This window comes from Oryza glaberrima, chromosome 8 (assembly GCF_000147395.1).
Source record: "Oryza glaberrima chromosome 8, OglaRS2, whole genome shotgun sequence".
Classification (NCBI taxonomy): domain Eukaryota; kingdom Viridiplantae; phylum Streptophyta; class Magnoliopsida; order Poales; family Poaceae; genus Oryza; species Oryza glaberrima.
In genome coordinates, this window is record NC_068333.1 from 20,921,404 (window position 1) to 20,940,994 (window position 19,591).

Below are 19,591 nucleotides of genomic sequence, written 5' to 3' on the forward strand. Positions count from 1 at the left end.
CTCGTGGCGTGGCAACAATCGCTAAATCTTACTCACACGAAGGATGTCGGGGAAGACTCCCACCAGAGCGAGCTCCTCCTCCCTATTGTTGGTGATGATAGAGGGGGATGCCAACGAATGTGCTAGATATGGAGCCACGATTGACCGTCGATGTGGTGGTGCAATGGTCATGTTGCTCACCAACCCATCGTGCTGCTCGGAGGTGTTGTGCACAGGTACGTCGTGTGACGCGTCATCCTGATACCCATGGGTATAAACCTATAAGAATGGTACCTGAGGGTATCAGATTTGACATCTCGGATACCAACTGATATCCACTGATACTGTATGAAGGCACGAGCAGATAATACGAGTCGTAGCTACTTGGCTAGCTGATGAGGCGTCTGTCACTAGTTAAGTAGCACCTCCTCTCCTCTTCTCCCTTTCATTCCTCTCCTTGACTGCAAGCTAATTTTATTCCCTATCGTTGCTACGAGTGTTTGTCCTTCTGCTGCTGCGACCACCGTTCCGACATGTACCGTCACCTCCTGACGTCCTAGCTGCCGCCGCCTCCTGTTAACGTCTCGTCGACCTCTTCTACTAATAGCTCTGCTCAAGGTGCAGGGTGCGGGCGTGCAGCGTGGAGCGAACGGAGGCGCGGACTCGCGAGAAGGAAGCAGTGGTGAGTAATCCTCAGTTTTTCGGCTGATTAAGCAGGATCGGCCAATCAGGCGTTGGCGGTGAGAAATCCATTGTTTTAAATAGCGGGTTAAAATATTTTGCGGTTAGCTTCTTAAATAACTATAACGGTAGTTATAGCGGGCTAAATAGAGCTATAGTGACTAAACTGTACCTGAGAACAAATAGCTATAATTCTTCTCGAACCGCTGTAGCCGGAGATTTAAAACCGTGGAGAAAACACGTCCCGATTCTTTAGTTCGTGGCATTGACGTACAAATAAACGTCCGATTAAGCGGCTAACTTAGACCTGACTTTTACCGCACTGATTCCCATTTCCCACTGCGGCCTTGCACAATCACACATAACCCTTTTTTTTCCCTCTCCCACAGCTTCACGACTCATCGATCACACATGGCCTTGTTAGTTTCTAACTTTTTTTTCTTAGAACTTCTAATTTTTCCATCACATTAAATTTTTCTACACACACAACCTTTTAACTTTTACGTCACATCATTTTAATTTTTTTAAACTCTCAATTTTAACATGAAACTAAACACAGCCATATTCTCCCACTAAGGTGACTCCAATGCAGCTGTGATCATTACATCTTACGAGCCCCGGCGCCCATGGTCAGAAAGCGGCACTTCGCAGCCTGCTACTAGCCAGACCATGTGCAACTGCAAACAATGACATGCCGAAACCATGGATTTCCTTGTAGTACTCCGAAAACTACTTGTTGGCTGTGGCCGTCTGTTTGTGTTTGTTATACTTTGAGAATTCAGGTATACAAAGTCTTCCCTTTTTCCTGTCCTTTTGTATTCGTTTTTAAGCAATCTGCTCTGACCAATGCCTAAAACAAAATTACAAAGTTTGTTGGTGCCACGCAATTATAAAAGTTATTCTTTACAATTTTTTACAGTAGCCACTAGCCAATTTGGAAGTTAAAAGGATGTTCGAGTAGATTCTGTACAGATCAATGCACAGCAGGTGCAATTTACTCATAGGGTGCCCATATTGTAAGAGCATATATATATATATATCCACAAAGAGAAACCGCTCCATGTACATCAACGTTGCACGTACGCAACAATTTCTATCTAGCACATCTAGCTCTCTTCTGAAAAAGCAGTGAGCTAGCTAGCCTAGCTAGCTACTCGTCGTAATCATCGTAATCTTCGTCATCATCATCCATATCGACCACAAGCTCAAGCTCTGGGCCGACGTACGGTGCCCCTGCAACGCTGAAATCCTCCGGCAAGTCCGTCTCTTCCAGAAAAGCAAAACCTGAATCAAGCAAAATGACACGTACACTACCAGATTAATCATCAGATAGTACTAAAGTTGTGAACGAGAAAATAAATTCTCACATAATAGATCGAATCAAGCATTCTTCGCGTGTTTGTGGGGGTGACGAGACGTGTACCTGGCAGAGATGGGATGGGGATGTCGTTGAAGTAGGTGGACGGCCGGCCGAGCTCCTCCGAGTACGGCGGCGTGAGCACGTCGAGGATGGCGCACGGCGTGACGGCGGTGAACGCGTGCATGTTGCCGCCGCTCCGCGGGAACAGCACCGACGTCTTGCACGGCGCGTGCCGGACCTCGTCGGCTGCCACCACCCTCGCCAAACCACCTGCGCCCGCGCGCAACAAGTTACTCCCACTGTTAGCTCTTGGTGGTCAGGTCGGCACGAACCAATCGATTTGCTTCTGAGGCTAATGCGTAACACGGGTGCTACCAACGAATCAGATTCGGGCACTGAACGCACGCTTACTCTTTCTGGAGCACGGCGGCGGCGGGGTGACCCAGTCGTACGACTTGACTCGAACCGAGCCGTACAGGAGCTTGCTCAAAACCACCATCTCCGGGTGGTCGTGCAGCGGCAGCGTGGCGCCCGCCGGAAAACAGAACACGCCCATCTGCCAAAGCCAAACCATTGACCAATTAACCTCGTCGCGTACGCGTACACAGCACAAGACTGCTATTGTGCTACTGCTCTTTGCATTAGTTGATCGATGCGTACGTACGTACCGAGAAATCGGCGCACTGGTGTATGTGCACGTAGGTGATCCGCGTGAACGCCCGCGCCGGCAGGAGCCGGCCGTCCTTCGAGCTCACCTCGTCGTCCGACGACGAACACGAAGACGACGACGACGACGGCGGTGACTCGCCGTCATCGATCCCGACGTCCGCCGTCTCCATGCCATCTACACAAGAGATCCACCATCACACCACATAAGCCATCACATATTATGGATTCGCTCTTCACTCCATGCGCCGGGAAGAACTCACGAACGTACGTACCAAGGAGGTGTTGAAGCCACCTGATCTCCCCGATGGTCGGCGCCGCGGACGCCGGCGAAGAGAAGATCATGTCGCACGCGTCGTACAGCCGCTGCATCTTGCTCAGCACCATGATGTGAGGCGGGAACGCCACGGCCATCTATCTATCTCAAGTTCTCAACTCTATATAAGCTGGGCCAGCACGCGACACGCCCCCTCGCACGCAAGCAAAAGCTGCACCACCACCACCACCACGATCCAGTCGTCGTGCAGTACAGAGAAGAGGGTGAAACCCCGTGCGCGCTAGCTAGCTCGCTCCACTACTGTATTTTTTCTCCTTCCCTTATCAACCGATCGATCGAGGCGTTGGACTTCGCGGGTGGATATATATAACAAATCGCGCGTTGCGTTGCGTTTTTGCGTGGTGCGGCGCGCCCGGAGGCTGGAGATTATTCACCGTGCCGCGGGCGGAGGCGGGGAAACCGTGGGCTTAGCCAGGCGATCACCCAGGTGCGCGCGTGGTCGCGTACTACTACTCCTACTCCGATCCACTGGCCGGGGGGGAGCCTGCTGTTTTCCGGTGGTGTTGATGCGGCGCGCACGCAGCACGCTACATGTGTGGCGGTGACGCCGTCTCGCTCTCGTCTCGTTCACGTTGCTTAATTCGGTCTACTGTTTCTGACGAAAAAAAAACAAAACAACTTGCTGTTGTGATCTGTGTGGTGGTGTGTGGGTTGTTCGGTCGCAGGAATCTCAGACAGAGTCTAATTTGGGAATGGGCATGGCTTGCCGTCTCTTACCGGTTAATAGAATACTCCAATCCACTGCAGAGTTGACCACAGTTTAAGCTCACTGATCGATCGATCCATCTAGCTCTTGGTACTATCCAAGATACAGTGCTGTGCTTTTGCTTGTTCCACGCCGTGACGCCCTAAAAGTTCAACCATGCGAATGGATATGAAACGGGTGGCGTGAGTGACACTAGTACACAACTATACATTGATTTGTTCTAAAAAATCAACTATACATTGATTAATTTCTTCTGTTAGTCCCCGCACCATTGGCACGCCCCCTAAACTTTGCGGGTTTTTTTCCGTTCCAGTGGTAAGCTGCCACGAAACAAGCATCAAATCAAAGCAAACGACGATGGGATAGCCGCATGGATAGGGAAGGAACAAAAGCGATGTGGATGGATGACGGCACTCACGAACGGAAAAGGACCTTCGGCCGTTCAATCCTTTTCTTGGAAACTTGGGACGGTGCCCGACTAAAATAAATTTAGCCCGGTGCAAAAGCACAAGCCCTTTGTGTTTCTAGCTTTGTCATCTTGCTTGGATTCGAGAGACGTTCACACTGTCTTGACTGTCCGGTTCAGGGGTCGTTCTAGGATCACGTCTCTCCCTAGTTTCATTACCGGTGTTTTGTTGCTTTTTTTTTTCTGCAACGTTTGTGAGGCGTGTAAAAGTAATCCATAAACAATATAATATTTCATTCAATCATCTATTATCATTGTGTAAACTAGTCCACATGAAAAAAAACAAAAGTTACTCATATGTATATGGACGACTATATGGGATAAATAATATTATCTATTCTCTCCATCCCAAAATAAGCGCAGCTATGAGTTTCCGTGACCAACTTTAATCGTTCGTTTTATTTAATTTTTTTGAAAAAAATAAAAAACATAAGTCACACATAAAGTACTATTCATGTATTATAATCTAATAACTATAAAAATACTAATCATAATTTTTTTCAAATAAAACATACGATTAAAGTTGGACACGGAAACTCATAGTTGCGCTTATTTTGGGATGGAGGAAGTCTCTACTCCTCTCTCTTATACATTGCACAGATTGTTACTCCCTCTGGGCTGATAATACTTGTCGTTTTGGATAAGGGTGAGGTCAAACTTTAGAATATTTGATTATGAACCATTTTTAAAATAATTGTCTTTCAAATTTGGTGACTACATGTATAGATTAGTCTTAAAAAGTACTTTATTAAGATCATATATTTGTTAACATTTTTATACATATTATAATAGAAAATAATGGTCAAAGTTGTTTTTTGGAGACTGTGCCCTTGTCCAAAATAATAAGTATTATCAATCCGGAGGGAGTATAGGAAAAATCTATTTATACGAGCCATATCTATATGGATCACTTTAATATATACATTGGTGATGCCCTCACATAGAGCATTACAATCATTAATAATAAAATACTTAACGAGACAATTTCCAAATAGCCCCAATCTCTAATGCCATAGTTAGGCCTAGACACTTAAGGCGGACATAGCAAGGGTTGTAAGAATGAGTTGTGATCGAGCTTGTGACTATCCTTATAAACCTGACAATAAAACATTAAATGCTAATGTTCACTATAAGCTCGTGGTTTGGTCACAACAGAAAATAAAATAAAATAATATTGCTGCCCACAGGAGGGAGTTAGTTCATCGATCCCTTGAATAAAAAACTCCCAAGAAGCAATATTTTCTAAACTAAGTGGGACCTAACAGGACCCACCTTAATTTCTCTCACAGGTTTTAACCATTATTATGGAGTTTGCTATAGCTTTTTTTTAATAATGGATTTTTCATTATTAGATAATAAGACTCTATATCTATAAAAGATATACACGGGCAAAACATATATAAGTAATTAGATTCCAACCCTCACTAGGAGAAATACACAGGAACACACACACAAAAGAAAAACTAGCTATAACCCTCATTGACGACTTATTATTTCTATTGCAACACGAGAGGGCGGAAGTGGAGAATCGAAACAGTTTGTGCTACCTGTCGCCACACCATCTCTGTCTCGAATCACAATGCCATCTGCTACTAACTAATGTGTCTACTGTCCTACGTCATCATCCAAATCCCCTTACGCCACCGCATTAATTCCGAACGCCCCTAGTGCACCCGAAGCTGCTCTACCATGCCACCGCCGTCTTTCACAGACTGTCGAACTCGCCATCACTCCTAGAGTGTCGTGAAGCCGTCAAGCATGACATGCACCTGTCTTTACTGCCATGAGCTCGCCAGAGGTACTCCACTGTCGTTCACACCAATCCGCAGCTAGACCTTGGCGTCGACACTTGCTTGGTAGTTGCCGCCTCTAGGACGCCACCACCGAGAGCCTCTACTGGCACGGTCCTCATATGCGTCAGGGAAGCCAACGACAATTGCATCATCAGCTAGCCCAATCATTGACAACCACTGACCCCCCGTCCTCGCCTGGCCGTGGTCAGATCTAGGCGCTGAAGCTCACCTAGCCGCCACCGCCCCTAGGACACTGCCACCGAGAGCCACCAATACCACTATCCACCATGTCCACCGACACTGCCAGTCCTCTCTGCCGGTGACAGATGCGGGTGGATGCTCGGTCAGATCGAAAAATCTGGTCTCAATCTTCGTTCTTTTAGAAATTTCGGTCATCTAAAACTGGAGACCGATCGGTCTTAAAAAATAATGAAGACCAAGAAATTTGGTCTCAGGTAATTCAGTATTGGTCTCGTTCATGATCGAAATTTCAAAAGGTCCAAGATAATCAAGCCAAGTCTCTAATAAGTTCTAGATAAAAAAAATTATACACATAAAAAATATCACAAATCAACTCACTTCACTATCATGGGTCAGATATCAAAGCATGTTGGAGCCTAAAATTGGGAAAATTTTGGTTTAATTGGGTTGTTGGACCTTAATGTACCTAATGGACCAACAATCGATTTGTTCGGTCTATTTAGTTAACTGAATGTACTAACCGAATTGATCGAACAAAATTCGATCTTTCAACACCTAAGGTCGAACTAGTGATCGAATTTCTCGGTCTCGCTCTTTTCGGTTCACTCTTTTTCTGCCCACCCCCTAGTGACAGAGGAAGGGACAGGGGACTAACCTAGTCTCTGCCTAACGTCGCCGCCGCCCACCAAGTTCATTGGTGACATAGAAAGGGACGGAAGACTAGCCCCTCATCTTCAGCCAATGTCGCCGCCTCTCACCACATCTGCTAGTCCGTGCTGCCATTACATCCACGACCACCAACGGTGCCATCACTGAAGTTGTGCCATCTTGCTATAGCTAGTGCTTCCTGCATTGGACCTCACCGTTATTGTTCATTGTTGTATATACATTTAGGATGCCCTTAAGGATTGTTTTGGTTGGGAAACAAGATGGTCAATTGCCCGCTTTATTCTAAATAGCTTAGTTGTTTCGACAAACAAAATATGTTTGTCCATAATCACAATTGATGGGGGGTACCCGTAGACTGTATTCTGAGGGTATTGAGATACATTGGTACGAGGATCTACACGATACGACATTAAGCACACAAAAGATAAGGATTATACTGGTTCAGGCCCCTCGTAAGGTAATAGCCTTAATCCAGTTTATATGGGATTATGAAGAAAACCATAGAATACAAAAGAGAACAATTGAACTCCAAGATTTAGCGACGAGATCCTTGTCGAGAGGGTCTCGACGATATCTATCGGCAAATAGGCTTCAAGTCCTCCAAATTGCTTCTGTGGTGCCGGGTGTCCTATACCCCTCAGGGGGTATGTATTTATACCGAGGATCATCTTGGTCTGCAAGTAGAACTCGGAGATATCGGATCCCACACGATACAATACAATCCTTCCCTTCTCCGAGTAGGATATTGACACGGTCCTACTAGTGAAGGATATTTCCCATAGGAATTCGCCGATTCCCTTATTTTACATGTATCCTTTCCGTATATCATAAGATATGAGTAATGAATGAAAAAAAAACACACAAACACCAATATTACTCCCAACCATAGATTTAGTAGTTACTAATACACCATAACAAATCAATGGTTATATCATTTTATGTTAGTAGAATACTACTATTAGAGAGCTCTATAGAGGAATTATTATGTGTTAGGTTTTAAGCTTTCAAATGCCTTTGTACATGTCCTTGAGCGCATATGATATGGGGTACCCCTAATGGGCGATCGATCGCTGTGGGGATGGGGTAGCGATCAGATTCGCTCCCCACCTCCCCCCTCCCTCCCTCCACCTGGTTTCCTTTTTTGGCACCGCATTACTTTCCTATTTTAGTAAATTTATACATCTAAAGTTTATACACCTAAAGTTTACACATATAAAATTTAGAGATCAAAAGTTTATAAGTCAAAAGTTTATATATCTGATTCAAATTTGAATTTGAATTCAAATATTTTTTTTATATATAGTATTTCTGTACATCTAAAGTTTATACACCTAAAGTTTATAGACCTAAAGTTTATAAGTCAAAAGTTTATATACCCGTTTCAAATTTGAATTTGAATTCAAATATCCGATTCAAATTTGAATTTGAATTAAAATATTTTTCATATATAGTATTTCTATACATCTAAAGTTTATACACCTAAAGTTTATATACCCAATTCAAATTTGAATTTGAATTATATCTGATTCAAATTTGAATTTTAATTCAAATATTTTCTATATATAGTATTTCTATAGACCCAAAGTTTATACACCTAAAGTTTATAGACCCAAAGTTTATACACCTAAAGTTTATAGACCCAAAGTTTATAAGTCAAAAGTTTACATACCCGATTCAAATTTGAATTTGAATTCAAATTTTTTATATATAGTATTTTTATACATAAGTTTTTCTAACTTTTGTTTTTCAAAAAATTTTGTGTGGTCTACTGCAGTAGAAAGAGGAGAAGGAGAGGAGGAAGGGGGAGAAGAGGGAGGAGTACATCTAGTAGTATAGGGGAGAGGGTGGGCGGGTGATCGCTGGGCGGGTGGGGGAGCGATCACCCGCCCATTAGCCTTTTCCGTATAAAAGAGAATTAGATAGTAAAAACAAGGAAATGATAATATTACACTGAAATCACACTTCATGCATGTTCTAGGCTCCCATCGGTTACCCATTTTGCCTGGCTTATTAGAAAATAAAAACTAATTTATAAGTAAAACTTTTATAGATTTGTTCGTAGCGACTTAAAAGCCAACATTAACAAAAATTACGTTAAAAGCATCTCAAAATTAACTTCAAAATCAAGTTCAAAACTTTAAATTTTGGCTTATTCTTCGGCTGTTTAGGCCAAACGACATGGCTTCTAGTTGCCCATCGTAAATGTGTGGAAAGAGAGCGAGCGACGAGGTAGCCAGCCAGCCAAACGGCCTTGCTTGCGTTTTCCTCTTCCTGCAAGGGAAAGAGATATCCACGGGCTTGCTACTTGTGGTATAAATGAGAGAGATGGCGATAAGCCCACAATTAGCAACTTATCGCTGAAGAAACAGCGAAACTACGTTGGCTTTAAGGAAAACCGAGATAGTAGTAGTTTGCATCGAGTGAATCAAGCAGAGGAACATGCCACAGTCCGTTTCACCCTGCTTCATGCGGGCAGCTTGCAGTTGCAGGGCTTGCAGCATCTCAAACTCCCAATCTCCTTGACCTGACACAATTTTTTTTAAAAAAAAAAACACGAAAGAGAGAAAGCGAAGAATCTCTTCGACCAGATACCACATGCGTTGTTCACAAAAGAAACCGTGGCCCCAGCCAAAAAAAATAAATAAATAAATTTTACTTCGGGCCACCTTTAGTTACCTATGTTTCACTTTGGACCACCCTTTAAGTAATATTTTCACTTTGGACTGGCTAAACTTACCTTTGTTTTACTTTGGACACCCAACTCTCTTCTCAAGCATATGAACGATCTCGATTTCTCTGTCTCCTACTCGTTAATGAACTACCACAGCTATATGTAAGACTATTTCTTCGACATATTACAAGTTGGATGTAGATGGATAAAAGAGTGAGAGTGGTCCAATGTGAAACAAAGGTAAAAATACCCGGTCCAAAGTGAAAATATTAGTCCTAATATGGTCTAAAGCAAAATATCGTTCTAAAAGGTAGCTCAAACTAAAATTAACTCAAAAAAAAAAAACTCTCCCGAAAAACAGCAGCAGCGGTAGGACAAAGTGCGCCGCGACCGGGTCCGGCTCGGCCACTCCCATTCCCCTGTGTGGCCTGGCCGCCTGGCCGCCTGGGCGTGGAAGCCGTGCGCCCGCTTGCCCGCCCTCCGCACGGGCCCCTCCATGTGCGCGCGGTTCTCCAAGCTCGCTCACACGCATGCAGCTCGTCCGGTCCGAATGCTGCATCCGCTCGAAACCGGCGCCAGGAGGCGTAGGCAGCCAACGCTTGTCGCGATCTCTAGTTATAAAAAGAGAAAATTCCCTGGTTCCCTTAAAAGTTCGCACAATCCATTCCATACCCCTGAGGGCTGAGATTTACTCATTTTCTTCTATACCCCTAAATTTCATTTTGGTTTCCTTCTAGGCCTCTTTCGTTAGTTAACCACTAGTTGATCATTAAATTCCTATCATAAAGTCTATTTTGCCTTTTAAAATAAAAATATATAAATTTATGAAAAATATATTGATGGAGTGTAATGTACGCGACTATTATATTTATGAGTTTATTTTGTGATATATAATTTAATAAAAAATAATATTTTAGTTTTGCCTCCACGGCAAAAAAATTTTTTATCTATGATAAAAATTTATTTTTAGATATGACATAAAACTAAAATTTATTTTAGTTATTAAAAAAATATTTATTTAGCACATAAATAAATTTATCTTATAGAAAACGTTGTACTACTATAAAAAATATGCTATATATGTATATACAGTTTTTAATCGTGAAAAATATTATTTTTTGATATATATAACAATAAATTTTGCTATAGATAAAAAATATTTTTTGATTTGCCTTTGCGGAGGCGAAACAAAAATATTATTTTTTATTAGATTATATCTCTCAAAATAAACTCATATAAATATAATAGTCGCATACAATAAATTTATATACTTCATCAATATATTTCATAAATTAATATTTTCTTGGTTCTAAAGGGCAAGATGAACTTTATGATAGGAATTTAACGTTCAATTAGCGGTCAACTAACGCAAGGGGTATAGAAGGTATCCAACCTGAAATCTAGGACATGGAGGATCAATGAGGGCGTCCAAGTTAAGATGGAGACCCAAACCAAGTTGATTTCGAGTATGTTTTAGAGTCCTGGACCAGTCTGCACTTAAACGAGCGTCCAGGTCGCATACGTACTCGGATTGGGGCGTTCTTTATATGGATGGAAAGCTAAGAAGATAACATTTCCAATTGTTCTGGTCCCACATTCAAATTCTTTCCGAGTCAACGGGAATCGACCGAATAAGTTAACATCCAGAATCTGTCCCGGTGTTGCGTCACCGTATTTAGGCTTTTGTGCCGTGTATCGTGTTGGAACCCATTAGAGTTGCATCAAGGGTTGTTTGCACGAACTTAAACTCTATATATCAGTACACGCCGTCACCTTTGGGGTTTTGCTTAGATTATTCTGTCAAGAACAGTTTCGCCGCCAGATCTGTTTGTAAGACCCCAATTTGTGAGCTTAATCATTTATATGCAATTTTGGTTGTATTCTTCCTTGTTCTTGTTTGTGTTCTTCGATTCGCAAATAGGGATTAGCCTTCTCGGCGAGGTCATCCGCATTTCGACACGTGTGATAATCAGAGGAGACATGGTGCTGCGATTGCGGGGTTCAAGAGCATGTTCGTTCAGAAGCCCGATCGATTTGTGTCGCGACTCCGCCTAAATCGACTTTTTCTCATAACCTTTCGGAAAATCGGGAATCCTAGTTCACATCACCCGGTCCATCCATACTCCATCACGTCCACCCTTGCCGTGGTATATTGATTAGGTTAAGCTACACTTTAGATTCAGCCTAGAGCCCATGCTAGCCTGTGGGAAGTACATGTATATATTAAGGCTATGTTCGGTTCCTTGGAATTAAACCCCCAAGGGGAACCTATCCAGGGAGGAATTAAGTGGATCTTTCCCATGTCACTTAATCTCTGTGGGATGAATTCCCTTGATTTTCCTAATCCCTGTCTTCAAAACGTTTGTTCGGTTTTGACTTGGTGCGCCTGCTTAAATCCCGCGTCAAGGCAGCAATAGACAACGGCAACAATAGAAGGATTGGTGCTTTCCTGCTTCAACGTTGCACGCTGTCCATTGAGTTTAGAATAGCAAAATTGTTTTCAGGTTGGTAGTTTAGAATAGCAAAAAAATATTGCAAACCGATATTTTTGTATAAGTGAAAAGTGCAACATGAATGAAATTACACTTCAGTAAAAAAATATTGCAGTAACCTCATCAATTACGCGAAAACCACATTGATTAATCATTAAAACAAAAATATTGCAAACAAAGCTTGAGGTCACTTGACAATACAGAGACAACTAAATACAGTCATAGTAGTGAAATTTGACAATAAAAAAAGAAAAAGATGAAACTATGTCATGATTCACTTGAGCTATAAAAATAAATGTGAGCTGCCACACCAGGACTCCTAGACCAAATGGTTACATCAGCAATATACAATGGTTCAGAGATCAACATTTGTTGCTCCTGCAAAAAGCCATCATCTTGTACATGTCTGCTCATTCACTCTGTATCTGAACCACCATCCTCTCAGACTTCCTCCCAAAGCCTGTAGAGAAGAAAGAAGTTTCCTTCAGTTTTCAGTTGTAAAATGCAATAATCTAGGCAATGCTTTTGTGCAGTGAGCAATTGTCTCAAATTTCCTGGAACCAGCCAACTATTGATCCTTGGCAACATTTTTACCAAGTTTTCAGTTTGACAAGTGATTGTTTGTAAGCTGTATTGTGTGCTTTGCCTAATAGCTAGCAGTGCTAGAAACATGGACATGCATATGAGACTAATACTAGCAGTGCTTCAGATATCAAAATGAAATTAGGACACATATAAGATTGAGCAAGCAAAAAACTGAATTCAATAGTAGCTATAGTAGAAGCAAAAATCAGTAGTCTGCAGATTAAGCAAGCAATAGCTGCAAAAATCATGTTTTACATCCAGAATTTCTTCATTAGATGGTTCTACAAAAGATCTACTAAAAATGGACCAACCTAGGAAATTATTTTTAGACCATTTGAACCATGTACCAAAATAGTTCAGATTTAAGTAAGTTGTATTCTGCCGACTGCCAAGAGCTTTTTACAGGCCTGAACTAAAGCTGCACATGACTCATTTTTCTTACTACTTCAATTTGAACTTTGTACTTTGTTCAGAAAATATGGCATGTGGAATGGCTCGTTGATCTACTTGTATTATGGGCAGACAACTTGTTGGAATCACTTCTGATGAACAACATTTGTCTAGTACTATTTCTGAAAAATGAACAGCATTCACTTCTGATGCCTCAATATTATTACGCACTGCATGTTTTTGTGGCATTACTATTACCTGCCAACTAATTTTAAGAATAAACCATTTTCATAACCTTTATGTACAAATTTAAAACAACTCACATTGAGAATCAGAAAACGTGGTCTTTCAACTACTCAACTACCAGGAGAATCAACATATTCTCACTACGGCACTACAAACAGAGGATCAGATCCAGGAAGGACATGATCAGAGCTTCAGACTAAGTTAGGAATATTACTCAGAACAAATCAAGGGAGAAAGAAGAATAAATCAAGAAACCTTGTGAGGAACAAAGAACAGATCCATGTCCTCCTGCTTCTCCTTACCGTAGCGCTTAGAGCTTCAACGGTGCCATGGTGAGGGGGTGTGATGCTGCGGCGTCCCCCGCCATGCCTGCCACCGTCGTGCACCGCCGCAGTAGCACGAGGCCATGAGCGCAAGAAACCCTAACACTGGAAGAGGAGGCTAATGGGAAGGGAAGGAACTCACCGGGAAGAAGGTGGCCACCGGAGGAGTCAACTGCCGGAGGAGAGAGCGTGCCGTCGCCGTCACGTCGGAGTCGCACCGCGCCGTGCAGCCGTCCCCGCCGCAGCGCCCCCTCTCGTTGTGTCGCCGCGTCAAGAGGATTTTTTCCTCGCCACCAAAGAAGCTGAATATTTCCCGGCCGATGACGAGGGGAAAACACCGGGGTGGGCCGGGATAAAATCTCGCCTGGGCTTAACCGAACGCCTATACTTGCGTGGGCCGGTATCCTTTCCACGCCGGGATTTTCCATGGGGATTGGGCCCCGATCCCAGCCGGGAATGGCCCAACCGAACAAGCCCTAATGGAGTTCCCGAGAATCGGTACTTAATTGTCATGGGTACAAATCTGCTGTTTTTGCATAATTCTGTTCGTGAGGAGGATGGTTGCCTGAGCCAGCATTAGCTCTGGCCTCGCAGCAACCGTACAGCCGCCTCCTTCTTCTTCTCTTCCTTGCGGCTGCTTTCTGAAGAAAGATTGGTTCTTGATTTGCTGTCTTGTGGCCATTCTTGCCTTTGGTTTTGTAGCAGTAATGGACTAATTTTCTTGAAATTTTGCACCATTTTTTGTTCTTAAGCCACGTAGACGGGTGCTAGAGAGAATAATTCAAACAATAATATCTTTTTGAAGGTAGTTTTGTTAGATTTCTGTGCGCGGCGTGGCGCCGCGCAACCACTTCTAGTAGAGATAAATTACACAGCCATACGAGAGCAAACTGCTTCGTTTAGGTGGAAACTAGAATGCCTAAAAAGGTAGAAAACCAGAAAGGCATCCCAAGTTTCCCAACAACTAATAATACAATAAAGTTGGGGAAAAAAGATCAAATCAGTTCTTGATTAAATTAAATGTGATTTTACACAAAATACACCGAACAAGTCATTGTCACTACTGCTTTAAAGTCCACGCCTATTCAGAAGTGATAATCCTGATACCATAGTAGACGGTCAATGAGTTTCTTGTAGACTTTACTAGTCATTTCTGACTAGTTAGGAATTGGCCATTTAGTCAATTTAATATAAAAAGGAGCATATATGGTCGCATCTAAAAGCCAAACCAAATAACTTAGGCTTAAAAAGACAAATCATTTAGAGTACTACACAGCGGCGCTGTTCCGTAATATCAACAGGCAATCCTTTTGCAGTGAATCTAGGTGCTTGCTAATTACTAGTATATAAGCATAGCATGTAGAACGGCCAAAAGACGTTGCTTAAATTCAACAAATTTAACTGGTTATCTTTTTATGGAGGCAGCAAAACAATCTATGGGAAACCCACCAACTTGTCCATCGTGCAAGAATTCCAACATTAGACCCAACTAAACATTATGCTTTGCATATCAATTGATGTACAATTTTTCATCAGCAAAGGACTTTGACTGAAAATTGCAATTAACCATGAATTGACACCAAACCTTAGTATTGTAAGCAACTACGCACCTCCAGCAATTAGAAGGAAACATCTTTCACTCAGAGAAAGGTAGAATTTACCTCATTCATCCGGTGGTGTTCGCACAACAGATGAGTAGTAATGTGCCTCCAACTCTTTGAGGCTTCCTGCTGCTTCCTGCCCAATCCTCTCCAGCATTCTCTCTGTTCCTTCAACTTGTTGACTAAAGATTTCAATCCGCCTATCCACATTTTCAGTTAAAGAAGCAAGCCCAGAAAAGATAGCTGTTCTCTTAAGCTCTGACACTAGTTTCAACAGAGAATCAGCTGAATGTACCTGAAAAGCATGATAGCATATCGCATCTGAAATTACACATTCAATGGGTTTGCCAAATGATACTGATTACTAGAACTAGCCTCCAATTATATTACAAAAGCATACTTTGTACAATGGATGATTGCAATATGTTAATATAAAGGTAGATCGGAAAATACATAGGCAACAAAATGTGATTCAAACTCATTATTCATTACCATCAGCATACTGTCTATGATAACCAAAGTAAGGCCATTGCGTGTCTGAGGTAGGTTCTTCTCAATCCACTATTATATACTGTTGGTTATTCATGATCTTGTATGTAATATTACTATAAAGGTAGGACTAAATTGAAACAAACATGTATAAAAACAGAGGACACGCTGGGCTGGGAGATATGCTCCAGAAACAGGATGGAAGGAGCTCTTTCTTCTTTCTGTTGTAATCCCTAATCAACCTTTGCTTGAATGCTATTAATTTTTACATAGTATAAGAGCGATCCAAAGATCAAAGAGCAGCCACAATCAGGAATCTGTCCTAATCTATTCTTGGTGTGTTTGTGTGGGCTGGAGGAGCAGCTGGGACCATCGGATGTGTGATCTACTGTGGCTTGTTTTGTTGGTGTTGGATGCATTATTCTGTTGCATATCTATCTTGAGTTTTGATTTCTGAAGGTCTATGTTGTTATTACAATAGTATATTTGCTCCTCTTCTGAAGTTAGTCCAGTGCCATTGTAGTGCACAAAAGGTGTTTGTTTAAATGCCTGTGAGGATACCCGTGTGATCGCTGGCTCATAGAATCTAGTCTGCTTGTTTGGTTCAAGCACCTCGTTGCTTGTCTGCATGTCCCTCCAAGTGGTTCCAGCATGTCTTATGTCTTTGACTGCTTGCATCCATGACATTGGGCTTCATTGCTTGCCATCAAGGGATAGCCGGATTGGCTCTCCATGGTGGGCAAGGATTTGTTCATCAAGGGATAGCCGGATTGGCTCTCCATGGTGGGCAAGGATTTGTTGACGGTTATTGGCTACTTTGCTTAGCAAAGCAAGATTAATTTGCCTCTACCAAACAGCTGAGGTTTCACTCTTGCCTAGGATTGCCTTCTAGTTATAAGTTCCAACTGGATCAGGGTGCACCTGAAATCAAGAAATCAATACTATAACTCCTAAATCCTAACAAACAGCTATCAAGGATATGGCACCAAGGATTCACTGCCATGGCTTAATTTGACTCCTAATACAATGGTAATACCAAATTGAGCAAGTAATTACTCAGTTTTCTTCTTACACACCAATTGTCTCCACTACTGAGGTAGGAGGAACATCTCCAGTTCTCCATCCAGCCGGCACAGCAAATGTGATATCAACGCTTAAAATTAGGGGTATCGTAGCTCTAAGTTTGCTCATTTAGACAAATGCTATAGGGCATGATTTAAACACCGCCGCGAAGAAACAAATCATGGAGCAAGTGTGTACCATGCGGGAGCCGCGCATGTCCATCTGGAAGGCCTCCTGCGTGTTGCGCACCGGCGGGTCGTTGACCTGAGACGAGCGGAGCAGGAGGAGGAGGAGTTAGGGTTTGGTAGTACGACACCAAGGAGAAGGGGGTTCGAAGAGGGGGAGGGGTGCGTACGCGCGCGATGTTGATGAGGGCGGCGAAGTTGTCAACGAGGCTGGAGACGTCGGCGTCAGCCTTCTGGAGAAGCGTCTTCTGCTTCTGCACCGCGGCTGCCGCGGCCGCCGCCGTCGGCCCCGCCGCCGCGCCGCCGCTCTTGCTCATCGTTGCTGCTGCTGCGGCGGCGCCGGCGCAGGTGGGGCCTCTAGGAACGGCCCCGCCTCCGGCCCCTGCGGGGCCCCGCAGCCCCGGTAGCTATCGACGGTCGGAGGGAGAGGAAAATGGCGTGCGACAGCTGCAGGCGGAGGGAGAGGGAGAGACAGTGTGGCCTGTGGGAAGATGGCCGGAGAGAAACGGGAGCAGGGGCGGCGTCGTCGGGCGGGACGAGCAGGGGCGGCGTCGGGTGGCGGCGGGGTCGGGTGGGGCGGCGCTGGGCAGTGACGGGCGGGGACCAACAGGGGCGGCGCCGAGCGGGGCCGGACAGGCGGCGGCCGGCCGGCCGAAGGGGAGCCGGCGGCGAAACCCTAGATCTCCCGTCGGCCCCTTGCTGCGCTTCACGCGAGAGGAGACGGGGAAAGGATTAGCGAACCCATTTTTTCATAATAACGGCAGAGGTGGATAATTTTTTCCCTCAAAAGCCAATAAAAATAGGGATAGAAGTTGCTTTTGGATTTTTACTGCACTAAGAGCCTGTTTGGTGCAGCTCTCACTCTCATATTCATCTCAGATCTCACTGGAGGTCAACCAAACAGTCCAGCTCCAAAAAAAAAAATGGAGCAGAGTAGGCCGGATCAATCCACAAAATTGTACTAGTGGTGTGGAGCGACATTCCCGTCGCACCACAACGCCAACTCCAGCCAAAATTCAGAAATACCCCAAAAGTTGAACCAAAATTACCCGCAAATGCTATCCAACTACCCCTCCATCTCTCCCCCACCCCCAGCCAGTACCGCTTCCCTCCCCCTCTCCCTCTCCCTCTCCCTCTCCCTCTCCTATCTCGCGCATCCGTGAAGAGGAGCGCACCGTGCGGGCCAAAAAAAAACAGCTTTGGAGCAAAATCACTTATGGCTTTTGGATTCTTTGGTTGGCTTTTGACTTTCAAAATCACTTATGACTGCGGCCCTCGGCACCATTTCCCATCTCCCTTCGACCGGTCGCCGACACCCCGCTCGTCGGGGCCCGGCTCGCGCATCTTCACTCGTGCATTGGCAAATTTTCCTTCATTTCCCGTGCCTCCTGCAGGTATAAATGGTTCCTTCATTAATTTTGATATTTGTACCCTAGTATTATTATTTGCATTACTAACTTCGTTTTATATGAAAATATTATCTAGTCGACTCAGGTTATCCAAATTGAATAGGGTATCTTGCACCTTACAAAGGAACCACATACCATATACCGGAATTTCGGCATCGTTCGGGACCTCCTCAAGGAAAGTACGAGGTGTTCAATTTCTTGCATTCCTCCCTTAAAATGTTATTGAAAGGTCTTTTGGAGTCTTTAAGTAAAAGTGGCATATTTTGAAGGACATCCCAAGTTTCTCACCTACTACCCAGAATCATATCATCATGGCTTGTCTTGCTTTGCATAACTTCATCCGTGATAGCAATTTACGTGATAAGGAGTTTGAGAGATGTGATGCTGACGAGGACTACTTACTACTCCCTCCGTCCCATAATATAAGGGATTTTGGAGGGATGTGATATTTTCTAGTATTACGAATCTGAACAAAGAGCCTGTTCCGATTCGTAGTACTAAGATGTGTCACATCCCTCCAAACTCCCTTATATTTTGGGACGGAGGGAGTACAAGATACAAGTGACATGGCATACGATGAGAGTGAAGATGTTGAGAATGCTGATACCGTGAACAATATTTGTACTAGGATAGTTGATGCTTTGGTTGGTTAGTGCAAGAGGAGAATAGTTATTTTGAGATATGGCATCATTGTATAAACCATTTATCTTTTGTTCTATTCATGTTGGCCATATTACTTTGATGCATGGAAACATATATTTTCTCTTTCCAAATTAGCTATTTAAATATGCAATATTGAACGGAATAGGTTTTCACGAGTAATTTGCATATAAATAGTCCCACAGGCCTTTAGGGGCATTATAGGTGTCGGAGGATGAACTCCTTGAGTGGGGGACCGTGACATGGACCTCCTTTTATACTCCAAGGGGTTCCCATACGTGCTGTGAGTGACAACTAGTGAAGAGGGAAAAATATTCTCTACATTAAATGTGTGTCTCGTGCCTTAACCCAGAAGCTATTTGCACGTCAGCTGCTGTGTGGGGCCCATCAAATCATGCCGGTTGACACGGGTGACGTAGGCCGACACGCATTTAACGGAGAAGGATTTGGGGACACGCGTGCACCAGGAACACAATCTCGGGCATGTCCAGAGTGGTCAAGCCGATTCCAGATCAGTTGAGAGGCCCATAACCTCTCATCATCGTGATGGGACGGGGCATACCTGCCGCACGTCGCCTGACACTCGGGTAGAACGCGTGTGGCTTGCCGCCGTCCCATCT

At 43.7% G+C, this 19,591-nt stretch overlaps 2 protein-coding genes across 3 annotated transcripts; both read right to left on the reverse strand.

Annotated features, from left to right (window-relative positions):
• Positions 1–1,720: 1,720 nt before the first annotated feature.
• On the reverse strand, positions 1,721–3,272 carry LOC127781740 (plant cysteine oxidase 1-like). The gene is made up of 5 exons (XM_052308751.1): positions 2,962–3,272; positions 2,689–2,864; positions 2,432–2,576; positions 2,084–2,290; positions 1,721–1,944 (listed from the first exon to the last, which is right to left on the reverse strand). Exons 1-5 carry the CDS (start codon positions 3,098–3,100, stop codon positions 1,811–1,813), a joined length of 801 nt encoding a protein of 266 aa, XP_052164711.1. The 5' UTR covers positions 3,101–3,272; the 3' UTR covers positions 1,721–1,810.
• An 8,876-nt stretch (positions 3,273–12,148) lies between these two features.
• On the reverse strand, positions 12,149–17,655 carry LOC127781741 (mediator of RNA polymerase II transcription subunit 22a-like). 2 transcript variants are annotated; one of them, XR_008019059.1, is made up of 5 exons: positions 17,073–17,655; positions 16,916–16,981; positions 15,227–15,461; positions 13,708–14,332; positions 12,149–12,481 (listed from the first exon to the last, which is right to left on the reverse strand). XR_008019059.1 is itself a non-coding variant. In XM_052308752.1 (4 exons), the coding sequence occupies exons 1-3, from the start codon at positions 17,217–17,219 to the stop codon at positions 15,228–15,230; spliced, it is 447 nt and encodes a 148-aa protein (XP_052164712.1). In that variant the 5' UTR covers positions 17,220–17,655; the 3' UTR covers positions 12,149–12,481; position 15,227. The 2 variants fall into 2 exon arrangements, 1 of the variants encoding a protein (XP_052164712.1); XM_052308752.1 differs by lacking the exon at positions 13,708–14,332.
• Between the last annotated feature and the right edge of the window lie 1,936 nt (positions 17,656–19,591).